The sequence below is a fragment of the Vanessa tameamea genome, chromosome Z (assembly GCF_037043105.1).
Source record: "Vanessa tameamea isolate UH-Manoa-2023 chromosome Z, ilVanTame1 primary haplotype, whole genome shotgun sequence".
Lineage (NCBI taxonomy): Eukaryota > Metazoa > Arthropoda > Insecta > Lepidoptera > Nymphalidae > Vanessa > Vanessa tameamea.
Genome location: NC_087341.1, coordinates 9,642,603 through 9,659,228, shown reverse-complemented (window position 1 = coordinate 9,659,228; position 16,626 = coordinate 9,642,603). Strand labels below are relative to the sequence as shown.

Genomic DNA, 16,626 nt, shown 5'->3' with positions numbered 1-16,626 from the left:
AATATAAAAATTATAGTGCTGTAAAAATTATAACGATTTCGAAGTTTACGCTTAAATATTATTTTTATTATAGCATATCTTGCATTTATTTATTTAATAAAATACTAAAAATAAAATATAACGTTATTATAAAAACAAAACTTAAGAAACGAAAGAGATATATTGTAAAAAAAAAACGCAATAAATTAAACCATAAGTAATGAAAATAAAGTACAGATAAAAGGATTAAGGACTTTTATATTACATAAATATTATTTTTTGTTAAGTAAACGTTATTTCAAATAATAATACAATTATTATGATAGGTAAGATGACGTAAGTCGTCTTATTTGTCCAAAAAAATTAATAACTTATATCTTAAAGATTAAAACCCATATACAAAAAATAAAACACCATAATTATCGGTGGGACTAAAACTTTCTAACTATTTTTCGAGACAAAGCAGGTCCTAGTTCATAAACAAAAATGACATAAGTACGGTTTTCCATAAAATACTGTGTTATAAAAAATTTAACAAATTTTTAAAATGTATCCAAAATTGGCATAAGAAATGTATTTAATTCATTTAATGTGATTATATAAATTAAGAGATTGATTTATCGTTTGAGATATTAGTTTAGTGCCATATAGTTTTTAATTATGATAGTAATGTCAATTAAGACATGTTCCCACATATTATTAAAAAAAAATATCTTAAAAAATAACATATCTGGAATGAGCGTACCAAGTATAATATGTAATACTCGCAGGCCTGTTTCCATGTTACGTTATTTATCCAAATCTCGATAAAAATACATAGGAAGGATTTATATGTAAATTTGTACAGGTATTACAAAATAAATGGACGTATCAGTAGCCTGGTCGAATCCTATAATAATCTTATTTCTATAAGCGCGATGAAAACCTACTACTAAAATCATCAATTAATTACATTTATTTAAAGCAATAAATTAACAGAAGCTTTCATTTTTGTTAATTTAATACTTTCCATTTTTGAAAATTAAAATACAGTTGAGTATACAAATTCTAATTTAACATATTATACGTAATTAACATAGCAAAATATAAAAATAATCATGGCTTACGTTTATCATTAACAATGGCTGATGCAAACCCGAAATGTAAATATTGAATACTGAGAGCATCATTGAGATCATTCATAGGGTTATCCCCAGTTATTAAGGGTACGTGTACACGTATAGATATTATAAGTAACTCACTATTTTATTTATACAATAGAATTGTATAATATATACTTTATCTTTAGACGAAAGGGTACAAACACTTGTTGATAAAAAAAGTCGGTAGTAATATATATTACATATCATATTCATTCAATACTGAGGAGATTCCTTCGTTAAATTATATATAGAATTAATCTCAAACCGCAAAAAAAAAAAACGAATTAAGTAATATTATAGTTTAATACAATCACTAAAAGAATCGAGAACGTAAGTCGAGCGCTACGTCCAGGCTACTCTTAAGTACCTACTTCAGTCTGAGAACTATCCAGTTTGTCAACCGACCCCTCCTGTCTGGATCTTCAAACAAATAAAATAATTGAGTCTAGTCTTTAACCTTTACATCAAAATATGAAACGTAATCAACACAAAATCATCGTAACGTTACCGAATATAAAATTAAGAACAAATTTTGTATGGCCTTGCTGTACTTCTGGAAGAACAGTATTCGAATTAAAGATTAATTCTTGAATAAATACATACCTGCTACTACCCTCGAAATAAGATAACCTTTCTCAATTAATTGCTATGACGAGCGCTAATATAATAGCGTACCATTAGCGTGTTAAGTACAAAGTCAATTATAAGCTACTGTAGATAAAAGTGATAGTAGATTAGTGTTCCTTGACGAAAAACGCAGCTGATAAAATTCAATCATCTATTATAAAGATGGAACATAACAGCATATGAAGAGGTAGACGTTAAAACAATTGAGTGACAAGCAATGGAATCACTTCATTTGATTTCTGTCATGTATCTGAGAAATCAAACGAAATGTTAATAGTGAATAAAGCAAAGTCCTTATCTGTAAGACGGTGCTACTTGTGTCCTAAATAGTAAAAGAAATTGACGCTTGAAATTAAATACATTTAAATATCATCGAATTCGTTGAACGAAAAGAGTGACACAAACTTATAGTTTTGCCATCATCTACCGCAAAGGATCTGCATGTCGTTTGCACCTAAGCATTTCAAGAATCGTTGCAACCCAAATAACGATATTATTATTATTTGCTTTATTTATTCTCATTCATGTATAATACATTTTTAAATATAAATTATTATTATTATTAGAATATTTGAAAATAAAAATATAATATATACACATATAGTTATATATATATATACATTCAAATAAGAATAGACTACTCTGTACAAGAATATATTTTGTAAATTAAATTGAAACCAACTATTAACATTTAACACTAAGTATATAGTAGACTATAATTTATAGCTTATAATGAATGAATGAGTTAATAAAACGCGGACAATTATGATTACTTTTATACACATATATTAAATACTACATGGAATTTTACTAAGGGGACAAAATTCGACGTGAACTCTACCTCCTACACAAACGGCTATATTTATTAACAAGTAAAAATTAAATAAAAGACTAGTAAACATAAATTTCGCTACGAAAGCAATTAAATAATGAATATCGATATACTTAATATTTAAATATGTCACAACACTTATATTCGTACAAATCTTTTGAAAATAAAATATAGGACAAGATGATCTAATAAGACAGGATAAGTACCTGTGTTCCTTGTTAAGTAACAACGTAAGAGATTGCTTAGAACGAAGACAAGAGTATACTTTAAGAATGAAATTCTACTTTTTGGATTTAAATAATCAGCACCACAATACATGGGCGCAATTTAAATCTAATATATTGAGCGTGATTCAAGTTCCAATAATAGATTTCACAACTGAATTCAAACGGAATCGCTGATGAACATACTTTTGTCATCTTAACGTTTATATGAAAGTTGGCACGTGGCAAAGTATAGCAATCTCAGGTGAGTATACTTATAAATTACATATACTTCAACAAAATATTAATATTTGACTGCTCATAGAGAGAGAAAATGGTTTCATAATTAAGTGTTTGCCCTTCAAAAGTGAAATCCAAACTGGAACTGTTTATTCGCTAAAAGTTATCTTGTTTATACTACTGTTTTGAAATAAATACATTTATAACTATTTCCGCTACTTCACAACGAATACTTGTATGTTTAATTGCAAGTAACATTTATAAAACTAACATCGATTTTCTGAAACGTTGGCGAGAGACAGATTGACTGGCTATAATCAGAATGGTCACAAATCTGTCAAAACCGATGACGCAATAAGCGTCCAAACGGCGTTCAGATTAAAGCCGATTCGTGTTATTCTGACTTTAATCAGCACCTCAGACACGGACAGTAAGTTCGGCAGGTTCAAACATTTCGAGTATTTCTAAGTTGCACGGTGCGCCGTCACTCTGGACGCACACAAACATATGGGATAAAATTTTAATCTACGACATTTAATTGTTATAGAATAAATGCTACTGCTGACACCGATGACTCTTAAGATATTATTATGCATCGACATATATTATGGTTATACCAGTTAAAACATCCAGATTTAAAATTCGGGGTAAATTTGTGATACGTGCACTGCCTTCGTAGGCTCTATAACTACGATGTGTTCGTCAACATCTATAACTTTTCCACTTCCAACTTCATGTTCATTTAAACAAACCTTTTGATAAGTTGGGATATTCCTAAGCTTTTACAACATTATAAATTATCTTTTTTGTATACAACCTTTGGAAATTATAAGTATATAAATAGAATAAAATCCTATTTTAAAGTATATTAATATTTTGAAGAAAATATGATATACATTAAAAAAGGGGTAAATTAAGAACTTATAAAATAACATCTCCTACAAAGACTTCCTAGAATTAATTTTAGGTGAACTGAGTAAGGTAAGGTTATTTATTACAGTACCGTCTTGCAGTTATTAGAAAATATATTTTTACTAAATTACTGGCCCTTATCCATGTCAGCGCTTTTATCACTGAACATTGGCTCATCCTTTAAGAACGTTCCCGAACGTTCCATAGCAGGAATGTTTTGTTCCCGATCGAAATCCTCCCGCCTCTGCATACTGTTGCACGCTTGTTTTGTAGCATGTTTTTGCTGCTTGCATGATTTAGTCGACGAGGATTGTGATTCTTTAGTTACCTTTGGAACGATTTTTGCTGAACTTGATTTTGTGGCATTCATCAAAGACCCGGACACCTTTCGCTCGCAGGTTTTGTTCTTACTCTTAGCCGATACAAGAGCGTTGCTTACCTGCCAGGATTTAGCGCTGACATTTGATTTATTGTTCCCATTGCAGGACACGGAGTTTTGATTATAATATACGGGAATCTTCGTCTTGATTTTTGAATGTAGCAAAGATGCTGTCGAATGACCCTGGGATTTGGGAATCACAGCTGTAAAACAAAACACATCATTAGGACTAATAATTACAATTATAATAAAGTGAAATATAAAAAAATGTAACGTACATTCAACCGAGCCCTTGCTAGTATGTTTCGTTTTTGTGTATGTAGCATATTTGTTACTGTTCTGAGATCCGCTCAGCGAATCAGTCGATGGTTCCGCTGTACGTGGCCGTGATGAAGTGGCGAGACTGTCTTGGGACATAGTGTGCGTCTTGTGTTCATATACTTGGTTACTGGTTATACGACTGGCCCTTACGTTTCGAGATTGTATTGGACTTGAATTTCGAGAAGACTCACTAGATGAAACCATCTTATTAACAAGTTTTCTTGCTGGCATTTTTTTCTCCTTTTCTTTGGCTAAACGCGGTTCCAAATATCTTGGTTTCGTATTTTCAAACATCCGGGTTGATCCTGGTTTATTGTTGATGGAACGATCTTGAGATGTCAACGTTTTAGATTGGTTAAATTTCGCACGTTCTTCTTGCGCTTTGGTCGTTCTGACTTTGGGCATGTTTGCTTTATAAGCGATCTTCTTGATGTCTCGAATCTCAGCGCTGCTCATTAATTTATCTTTCGATCCCATCACAATTGGTTTCGGCTTATAAGGAACGAAAGAGTTTCGGACTTTCTCCATATCTAAACTGCGAGTAGTAGCAGAATTAATGGTCTTCGGAGGTTTACTTTGATAGGTACTCTTGCTCTTTCTATCTTGTAGAGGAGAGTTTGTCAAAGGAATAGCTTGTGGACCATACATGATACAGCCAAGTTCTCGCAGCCGCCGGCGTAGATCTGTAGGTAAATCCTTGAAAGCCTGAGTGCCCACAACTCGAGGCGCAGCCCTTACGAGTGCTCCTTCGCATTGCAAGCGCCAGCAGCTCGCATGACTAAGTAGAAAATTGGAAAGCTCCGGGACACTAGAGTTTTGACCGCCATTACTCATAAAATCTTTATTGGTGAAATTTTGATTTTTCATTTCCTTAACCAAATGTGAAAGGAATGCGTATACACGACAAGTTTCATCTGGTGGTGCCCATTCGATGGCGGCAGCCAGGCAGTCATCGAGGGCTTGTTTAGCCGATTGATGTGCGTCTGGGGCTGTAGATACAATTTCAAGCACTGCCAATAATCTTGGTGCTGCGAAATGCGCTGCAGCATTTACCAGACGTCGACACATGCGCGCCACACTCTCTGCCCATCTGCTATTTTGAAGTGATGCAACTAAAATTATAAATTAGTTGATAAAAACCCGTTTACTACCCCTATACGAGCTCAAAGAGTATTAAAAAAATATATTATGTCGTGATATTGTTATCACACAGAACTTCATATATAAATATTTTTAACAAATTCGTATATAGTTCGATAAGTCTTTAAAATATTTAAGAACGTCTGTATCTGTCTTACATTAATAATAATTAACTCATTACAGTCACCTTAAACATCTTTTACGAATTACGTTATTTACTATTTTCGTTGTTAGTTTTATTAAGGAGTAAGCAATTAAAATGTCGGTATCTTTCGCCCAACACAAGTTTATATAAGGTCTTAAGAAATAGCGCTATACGATAGTAATCTTTAATGTTATAAATTAGCTTTATTATTAGTGACGTGTTGTCGCACCTGTAATGCCACATCCATAGACGGTGTCGATAAGATTATCAATCGTCAAATTAATTATGTGCTCTTGATAACATTTGTCCAGTAGCTCTTTAGGCAACGTAGCAAAAGCTTTAGTAGGCCACACTTTTGTAAAATACTTCGTTATCCACCTTAGGCATTTACGATACAAATCATCCAATCCATAAACCGATGAGAGGGGGAAGCATTCCAACACACCAGCTGTGCATACTTGACACGGCTAAAAGCAATTATACCAATCAAATTATTAAAGCATATATATTATTCGATCGAATAAAAATATTATTATTTTAAAAATTATAGTATACAATTAAGTGATTAAATTAATTTATTAATTAAATTCATTATTATTAATGTATAAACACCCACCCTGTGGAAGTGATGACAATATCTGGCTTTTAGTGTGAACATTATGGCTTCTTTCAATCCTTCAAGACCTAGCATATCAGCGATGGTTGCCAGTTCCACAATGCTTATTGAATCGGGAATATTAGAAAGGCCTGAATATATATGGCACAGAGCAAAGTGTACAACGTTGAAGGAAAACCTTTAAAATAAGTATGTATGAATGTATTTGTAATTGACAAAAAGGAATAATTGAAACTTTAATAAACATACTACAATACTTACGGCGGCAAAACAATAACATTTCCAGAACTTTCTACCCACCCACCACTCAAAATACCGGCGAAATATTGACATCTGAAATATTTTTATGTTAAATAAGAAGTTCTATAAGTATGCAAGTAAACTGTCAAAGAATATTGTTTTTAATTAATATATATATTTATTTATTTTCAGAAATACCTTGATGATAATATACATTTGTGTGCCTTAATACGTTTCCCTGACACTTCGACTATAACATCAGGCGCTATTTCTTCTAGGAACATTCGCAACAAGTCTTGACCTAATCGAGACTGACAATTGCCTATTAAACTGGAGGTTTGACTCGTCTCTTCAGTTGTACTATTCTCTAAAAAATATGTATTATTATTTCAACATCCTTATCATAACAACTTGTTTCAGTTGTGTTAAATTGATGAAATATTTAAAAATCGACTTACCAATGACAGACCGACACATACTACTTTGCACACTGCTGAGTTCCGACACGTCGGAATTATGCTCATCTACTTCACAAACACTCGACCCTTGCCTCGAGGGAGATTGTGTTCGTCCAGAAAGTGATATGGGCATACTTTTGCTAAATTCATTCTTCAGATGAGGAAAAAGCCTGTTTAAGCTTAATGCATTCTCTGAATGAAATGAACTTATGACCTCACTTGACCTTGACGTACCTGCTTTATTTTGTTCTGACCAATTATTATCAGGTATAGATCTTGTCATTCTTGAATCCAAAATTTCTCTATCGAAATCATCTGAATTTTGCATCGGTTTATCCAAATCCGATAACCTAACAAATAGATCAGTATCCTCACATTTTGTCGTCTCCTCACGTATCACTGCTCTCGAGTCTAGTTTAAAGGACTTATCATTTTTACGTCGAGTTGTTCTGTCATTTTTTATTTCAATTTCGGCTTCATATATCTTATTGGATTTTTTACAGGTAGACTCTGGAATAGCTATTATATCAGAAATACTGATGTTAGGATCATTACACAACGATTCATATCTTTCAAAGGTTACAGACTGACCGTGAATCTTAGAACTGCATGGCATAGGTTTTTCAATATATGAATTTTTTGGAGTTTTGGAAGCTGGAATATGTTTTAATGAAGTGGAGCTTTTTTCATTGGATTGCTTTTTAGCATTAAGTGAAGATGATAGTCGAGATGGCATTTCTTTTAGCGTGGATTTTTCACCCAAATCGATGTACATAGAAAAAATGTTCCCTTTCTCGCTGTTTTTATCAACGTTCGTTGTTTCTGGAGGTAAGGGATCAGGTAAAGTTGATAAATCAATGTAGAATTTATGGCCCGATTTTTCTGAGCTATCAGAGTCCACAGAACTTCTACTTTTGTTACAGCTGTCATTACTACCGACCTTTGACTCATTTTTTAAAGTTGCACACATTCGGTCACTAGGTTTTTTTATATTACCATTTTGACTGGAATTGTTTTTACTGTCTTCAGCTACTTTAGGACTTAATGACATATCAACCACCCAGGCAGATGCTGATGCAGATTTTGATGGTTTTGAAGAGTTTTTCTTTTCATTATCATTCAAGCTCCCCTCCGTCGTTATGAAGATATTGTCTATTTTTTTCCGAATTGATGGACTACTATTTTGGGTCCCTAATTTAGGCGAACTGATGTTTTCCATAGAAACACAATCTGATGTAAGTGAAGATTCATTATACCGGTTAGACCTAAAATTTTTAAGACTTTCCCTACTCATCACTATTGTATCACTTTCGCTTTCTTCTGAATCGTAATTTTTTAAAGAAGAACCTTTTAAAGACATAATAGAATTGTGTGGCGTAGTCCCCATATAAACAGCACTGGTTGACTGTTGAGCGGATGCAATGATACTAGTTTTACATGTTTCAAAAATTTCTTTATATTCTTGATTATCATTTGCACTTAAAGAATCTTCTGTAATAGGAGTCATTTCAAAAATAGTCGGCGATAAATCCTTTTGTATTGAATCAGGTTCTTTATTATCTGCTTGTTCTAATGAATCTTCATTATCATTACTTTCGGACCAATCCCCTGGGCTAATATCATGACCCTTGATTGTAGAACAAGGTACCGGCTGGCTTGGAAGAGGTATATTTTTAGATTTGGCTTTCGCCTTCTTTGTCAGAATTTGACTGTGTAAGCTTAATGACACGTGTTCTTCGTCAACCAAACTTGCAGCATCAATAAAACAAGGTGTCGTTTTGACTAAAAAGGGTGCAAAGTTTTCCGAATCCGATAAATTATCCTGCTTATTTTTTTCTACTATGGCAACATTTTGACTAACATTCTGACGTTCATTTTGTATAAACTTGTCACAAGCTTCCTTATCTGTCACTTTTGGTGGAAAAACTGATTCCCAGGACCCAGTTTCTGAAGACACCGAGGATGACTCTAATATTACAATTTCTTCATTCTGTCGCTGTTTCTGTTCCTTAGAGGATTTACCACAAACTTTCTCATTTGATTTTTTTTCTGAACTATTTTTCTGTTCTATATAATCTATACTTTGTGAAGTAGTGCAAATCGATAACGGTGTAGTGCGAACTATAGGAATTCTTATCATCTGTACCTGGTTTATGTCGGCCTCTGGACTGGACCCTTCTTCTACGGTTCGGTCATGTACAGTACTATCAGACAAAGATATGTCCGTTAGTGTAACATCTTTATGACTGTTGAGACTTTCCAACAAACCAGTATTTTCCAAGCCCGAATCAGATGACGTAAATATGTTTTCCATTTTAAAGCTATTGTCTTCAGCATTTAATTGAGACAAGCATCCAGAAGAGCCCAACGCAGGGGAACAAGTATACACAGCAGACAAGTAGTCTGAAGACGAACTAGGCTCGTCTGTGATTAAACTGTCTGGAGAATATGTTGGATCTAAGTTTCTTTCAGAGAAGGATTCGTTACGGACCGTCTTTTTTAGAAATTTACAATTGTTCAACACAACAGGATCATGCGGTAATTTATTATTTATATCACAATCATTGGAATGTTTTAAGGTCTTGGGAGAGTGACTAGAAAACAGAGACAACGAAGTTGGCTTATTGCGTTGTGTAACTTTGTTTGATTCTTGTGATTTTTTTATAGTCTGAAATGCATTAGACAAAACATCTTGTTCTATTAGCTCTTGTTCCAATAAATTTCCCTCAATGTGCACTAATGCATAATATTCTTTTGTTATTTCGGTACTTGGGCTTAGGCACGATATTTGTTGACCTTTTTTTTCTGTGTACGGACTTGCACAATTTGGAGTTAGAAATACGTCAATATCATCTATTTCATCCTTTGTTTTGTTTAATTCAATGAAATTACGTTTTGTAAAGACGTTTTTTTTCAAAAAAATTAATATCTCTTTTTCTTGGGTTGTGATATCGCATTCGGTATAAGCATCGCTGAAAACAAAAAAAAAGGTGAACGGATTCCATTTTTTATAATTTCTTTCAATCACTAATCGTTCATTAATACTTAATAACAAAAATTTTAATTTTATTATTTCATACAATAAATTACCTTATAAACGAATATATCTCATCAAAAGCTTCTTTTTCGATGTTAACATGCAAAAATGCTTCAAGCTTTCTATAAAATTTGTTTGTACGTGCTTTTAGTATGCAAGAATGAGTTAGTATTTTGTGGTGTTTCCCACACGCCACTTCTAGATCAGAATAAATCGATTCGTCAAAAATTCTGTAAACAGATAAAATCTCGTAATTGGATAATTTCATATAGTCTTGTATATTTTATGATAACTGGTACTTTTGTGCCGTAGCAGAATGTGAACTTGTTGTTTTTAAATGGGAATATTGGCAAAAAGTTGAAGTGGAGCTCTAGTTCAAAGTCCTTAAATGAAAGGGAAACTGCTCAAAATACTTTAAAATATCAGCTTACTGGTTAATAATACGCAAATTAACGAATTAAAATTAAACAATATGACTTAGAATAACGCAACATGCAGTTCAAATTAGTTGAAAATATAAATAAAAATCTGTATAAAAACCTAAAATTTCCTTTAAAAGTACGATATATACGGTTAGGTTTGGATAAGTTGATGCATTAACTATTAATATTTTTATTAAGTACTTTTGCAAAATTAACATTTATTAGTAACTAAAGCCGGCGTAGTCTAGTGGAAATTGTGACTAGAAAAAATATCTTACCTTGCTACATCCTCTTCAAGTTGTCTCTGAAGATATAGTTCCAATTTTGACGCTTCGTCTGATGCAGATGATTCACTTGCCGACACCGGCTTAACCCTCGGGTCCGGCATTAAGCATTTCTTACACCTTGTTTGAAAATAATATATATTTTAAAATTCGATACTTTAGCCAAATACCACATTTTTAATTAATTTAAATAAATGATACCAAAAATATGTAACAGGTGAAATAAGCGGTGAAGTCAAAAAACCACTCTTTTACTTTTTTAAATTCGCTTTAAAACTATATTTTATATTTCATTGAAGTTCAGTTTCATGATATTTAAAAAAAACTGTAAATAAATAATTACAAAAACACATATTGGATAATTTAATATTTCTATGAAATACAAAAATGGGTAGAAAAAAAATTACCTACATGAAATCAATTTCTAAGCCCATGGTCTAGATCTTTCTACTTTTCATCATTAGTTTAGCTTATAAATTAACATAGGTATGGATTTTCTACTATCAATGAATAAATAAATATGAAAAACATATAAATAATAGGAAATATTTTGAGAAATGAACTTATAAAAAACTAAGACATTCAATGAGGCAGACGGAACCGAACAGAATAGAACTTTACGGTCATACGTAACATAAAGTTGAATTGATATATATCAGTTTAACTGTAACTGTAAACTTGAATATTTTTTTTTTTAATTACCTACTTCGACAGAGGTATTTATCATCGAAACTATTAGAACACAGAGAAAGTAAAACTTAGCATGCGCATAGTCTTTGACAAATTAGTTGAATTATTGTTTTGTGTTTATATCTACATATATGGACAAAAGTTAAAAAAACTCTGCCAAAAAATATTTGCAGATTGTGTAGAGCGTAACCTCCGATCGATGAGCTGAAGCGTTATCGTTAAGCAAGAACACATCCAATTACAGTTTTCTACGACTGTCTGTTATCGTTTTACGCATTATAATAATTAAATTAAAGTTATCGTCTTTGTTTTGGCATGTAGTCAATAAGAGGGTATATTCACCATCCCAGAACACTGAGAGCACAATTTGGACAACAACGGAGGGGTAGTCACTTCCAAGACATACTTTTTATATCGAGATTGAAATAGTAGACTCGTGTTTCAGCCATGTTAAAATATTTCGAGATTACGCTGATACTGACACTTTACGAATACCATGATACCAGTAAAACAGCTAAAAATAATAATAAATAGTTTGAATGGTACTAAATTATATGTTTAAGATCCACAGCCAAATTTTTATTATGTTATCTGCTTTTCGCAACAATTTTGTATCTTTCAAAAACAAATTGTCCATCTTTTTGACCATAGCTTCTTTGATACCCGAACCTTTACAGCCCGATCTGCCTCGTTTAAATTCAATAACCCAGTAGGTAGCGCCGACATCTGAAGGCTTAAAAGCATCATCCGCTGATATCTGCTGAAAGTCCACAAAAAAAAATCTTTCACTGATTCTTCAAGCACTTTATCAACTCGCTTTTCGTCATATTTTTATTTTTCTAACAAACTTTTTCATAATAAAATTGTCTACTGGCGAGCAATATAATGAAATTAAGTGGTGCCTCCATAAATATTGTTTGACACGTTTTAAAATAAATATCCAGCTACCGCCAAAATTATAAGGCACTTCTAAAATCTTTTTTTATTTGCTTTGTGACACATTCTGCTTTTACTTTTACTGGTACTTTTTTGTTGCCGAATTTAGTTTGTCTTTTGATTTTAGCAATACACAATTCTATCACCATCCATATTATATAACAACCTTTATAAACTTCACAACACAAAGAAGCAAGGATGAAAGGCAAGTTGTGCCATTAAAATGCATCCTTTGCATATTTTTTAAATTCTAATATCATTATTTCATTAAGACCTCGTCATTTCATGACCATTTAAAAATCAATGAGCGGTATGATATATGTAAATAGTTTTAAGCAATGTTCGTGATTGAGATGAGCTACCAGTCATCAAAGTTTATGACTGGAGTAACTTTACATAAATATTGTGTTTATTTCATCCTCAGAGGTGTAGTTTGAGTAAAGTGGTGTTGAGCACTAGGGTCCAAACGCAAAAAAGGTTCTTTTAATAGTAAAATACTACAAAACTAATTTCTGATTATATTTTCTTTCTACTTTAACTTCTTCAACATGATTACATGTACCTGTTTGCCCACATTGCGTTGCCTTTCATATGATATGCTCAAAATAAATAAATATATAACATAAAATAAACACCTTCATAAATACTCTGAGGATATTAATATTAAGCACCAATAGTGCAATAGTTTACAGGCTGTCTAGCGAAGTAAATGGTTACAGCTTAGATCCTAACACCTTAGGCTTTTGTCGTCCCCAGTGCTTTTACTTTAATTAGAATTGTTAAATACTGAATAGGAATATTAACAATTCCTTAAAAGGCTGTTATTCTTAAAAAAATATGTATCTATATAAATTATAAAAAAACATCAAGCCCATAAAAATCAATTCTGTATTTTTTCACCCTTCGGAGTGGTTGTTGGTTGTTGGAGTTTAATTTTAATGGAACATAATTGTTTATTAATGTTGGATAAAATTTTTGAAGTAGTTATAAAGGAGACACCTACAAGACTTTTTAATAAAACAAACTTAAAACAAAGATACATAGTCTAATTTTTATTTATTATGCTGTTTTAACTAGTCCTCACAAGCACACATTTAGGAGCATCACTCATACACACAGAACACTGTGCAGAGACACGCTTTCATGAGAGAACAGATCAAGGAAAAGTTTAAAAATTAATGTCTCTTATATACCATGAAAACCTTAACATGTGAGCTCTTGAATATGTAGGTAGAAAAATTATAATTACATTTAATAAAATAACCTATTTTCAAAAATATATTAAAAAACAAGATAATATATATTATATATAATTTTCTTTAAGTTTTCTTGTGCCTCTGAACTCTCATGGTGTCTCATATTGCCGTCCCTTTGGATTAACAATGATTTATCGATGAGTCTAACTGGATATTTAACTGAAAAGTAGTATCAGTGAGTTTCCTCTATACATAAAAAAAAAAAATAAGAATAAAGATGATGCTTTAAAACATTACTAAATAAGTTTTGTATGCATTGTAACGAAATATAAAAGAAATAAAAACAGCCTACTGCTCTTAGTTTGGAATGCAAATACTGTTTGTAAACCCTTGTGTTGGGAAGAACCATCTATTTATATAGATGATTGCTCTTTTTGCTTAATAAGTCTCCAGATACTCAATGAAGAATAAACATTAAATAAAATATCCATAATTGCCATCAGCATTGCAACCTATTCCCCCGGGGAAAATTATCCTGTGCTGAGTATATCATCCACTTCATAATTTCGAATCTAATTTTTGACATATAAACTTTAATGCCTACTTCAAGCTACATGCGGAATCATTTTACACTTTTGAAGATTCACCACAATATGACATGTTACAATAAATCCCTTTCAGTTTCTAGTTATTTAAAGTAATTCCAATCAGAAACAGGTAAAATTTTGTTAGTTGTATAAAAAAAATGGAATATTTGTTACTATATCTTAATTGCCTCAGGGTAGTATATATATTTTTATATTTTTGATATTTTCACAATTCTGTTTACATAAATACCTTTATTCAGAAAAATCTTTTTACACTAATATGAAGTCATTAAATTTCAAATCAAATTTAAATGCAAACCATGTCTCTATTGTCTACTACTAATATATGACATCATACTCTAACAATAACAGTGTGAAGTATTATAGGATACTAAGAGCAGTGTAAAAAATCTCAAATATAGATATAAGATAAAAAGGCGATTTGATTAAGCATATTATATAGCGATAAAAGGCCAAGAGAAATAAAAAAAATGCAATAATATTTTTTATTTGTAGCCCAGTTTGTCTCCTATAATAACAACTTAACACTAAAAAAGAGTTTTTATTTATTTAAAATAACTCAGAAAGTCAAATAATTTATTAACTAGATAATAAAAAGAACAAGATAATTCTCGTGACATACCAAAAAGATTCCAATAAGTGCAGTAATTCTTCGACTTTAAAGAGTGGTGAGTCCACGAAAATGATAACAATAATAAGAGAAAACTATTTTCACAAGACAACCGTGTTCACTTTTATAGAAACGTATTTTTACTTTTTTACGTTTTAATTAACTAGGAAGTGGTTAAACGCGCAAAATCTCCTCTGCACAACTATCGATCGATCGGCAGTCGCTACTAGCGCCATTGTCAAGACCGGTATTTTTGATTTATCTGTGTATATTTGTCACCAGTAAATAAAACCTCGGCAGCGGGTGTTTAATAAAACTTGTCACTTTGGCTTTTGATAATATTCTGAATTTTTGGTATGTTTTTTTGCCTTACCTTAGAATATTTTTAAAACCGATACGTATGTGACGAGACAAAGATTTTCTTTTCTCTTTGGCAGTATTTACGCCTGCGTACTGGGCACATCTACGTACATTTAATTATTAGAAAATAGGATCATAGCATAGATTAAAAAGCTCATCAAAAGGAAAATTGGCAACTTGAAAGTTGTCAACACGCGTTGGTGACAAACGTAACAAATACATAACAATGCTGTTTAGGTATTTACTGTTTACTTTGAAAAGTTGCTAACACAGAAATTGTCTACGTGGTATTTTAGTGGACCTCTCCGTGGCTCCGTAGTTTCAAAGTAGGAACTAGCACCGTTCAGTGAACGATAATTACAAATTTAATAAAATTGGAAATTGCTAAGAACTTTTTAATATCTTTGCATACAAATAATGCTAAATATAATATGATTGTATTATTGTAGTTTACATTACAAAATACAGATAATAACAGACGCACACATAAATAGACTTGAGCTTCTTCACTTTGTGTGAGCGCCCTACGGCCTACTCCCTTCATATAATGTTTAATATTTTTAAATATAATTAAAATAATAAATTTCTTCACCGCCATTATAACACAATTTTATCAATATTTTTAGTGTAATTTTTAATTGTATTCAAATTTATTTTTGTTTGATCATTTATTTAACTTTTCATTATAAAAAAAATGCTTCTAGAGTATTGTATCTAGGCGTTATAAAATATTTTCGTGAAATATAAATTATTACTTTCATATCATATTACTATACACTAATTATTTTATGAGTTATGTGGTTATTGCAACTTTAAAAGGCATGTATTTATAATTGTATGACGTCAACTTGAGACAGGCGTAGAATGTACAGTACATATATTTAAACTCGAAGGGATATTGATTTTTCATTCAAGGCCTAACATACCTACAACATGTAGTTTAAATTGTTTTGTCCTCAATCTTTCCATATTTTTGACGCGGATTTAAACTGTTCGCACGAGTATTATTGATTTATTTGATTTAAAAATAGCTAAGAATAGCCTCGAAGTATTTAATGAAGTCATAAAATTGTATCATTTAAAAAAGGCGCTCTAATATATGAAATACGTAACGCTTCATATTTTGTACACTTTAAAATAAGATGACACATATAATTTTAAAAGTCTTTTTAAATATTTAAATACATTAAAAAGATAATAAGTCAAAATTAATATCATAATAAATACAGACTTGTTAATATAAATATTG

General features: G+C 31.5%; 1 protein-coding gene and 1 long non-coding RNA gene across 4 annotated transcripts in view; one reads left to right on the top strand and one right to left on the bottom strand.

Moving 5' to 3' along the window:
• Positions 1–16,626, top strand: part of LOC113404070 (uncharacterized) — a 282,204-nt gene that overhangs the window by 225,363 nt on the left and 40,215 nt on the right. The gene's annotated exons all lie outside the window — the stretch shown is intronic.
• LOC113404045 (uncharacterized) lies at positions 2,307–15,489 on the bottom strand. 3 transcript variants are annotated; one of them, XM_026644786.2, is made up of 10 exons: positions 15,391–15,489; positions 10,972–11,097; positions 10,325–10,501; positions 7,235–10,206; positions 6,975–7,143; positions 6,798–6,869; positions 6,537–6,714; positions 6,150–6,387; positions 4,593–5,747; positions 2,307–4,517 (listed from the first exon to the last, which is right to left on the bottom strand). In XM_026644786.2, the coding sequence occupies exons 2-10, from the start codon at positions 11,079–11,081 to the stop codon at positions 4,063–4,065; spliced, it is 5,526 nt and encodes a 1,841-aa protein (XP_026500571.2). In that variant the 5' UTR covers positions 11,082–11,097; positions 15,391–15,489; the 3' UTR covers positions 2,307–4,062. The 3 variants fall into 3 exon arrangements, with proteins under 3 accessions (XP_026500571.2, XP_026500570.2, XP_026500572.2); XM_026644785.2 differs by lacking the exon at positions 15,391–15,489 and adding an exon at positions 15,030–15,109; XM_026644787.2 differs by lacking the exons at positions 10,325–10,501; positions 15,391–15,489 and adding an exon at positions 15,030–15,351.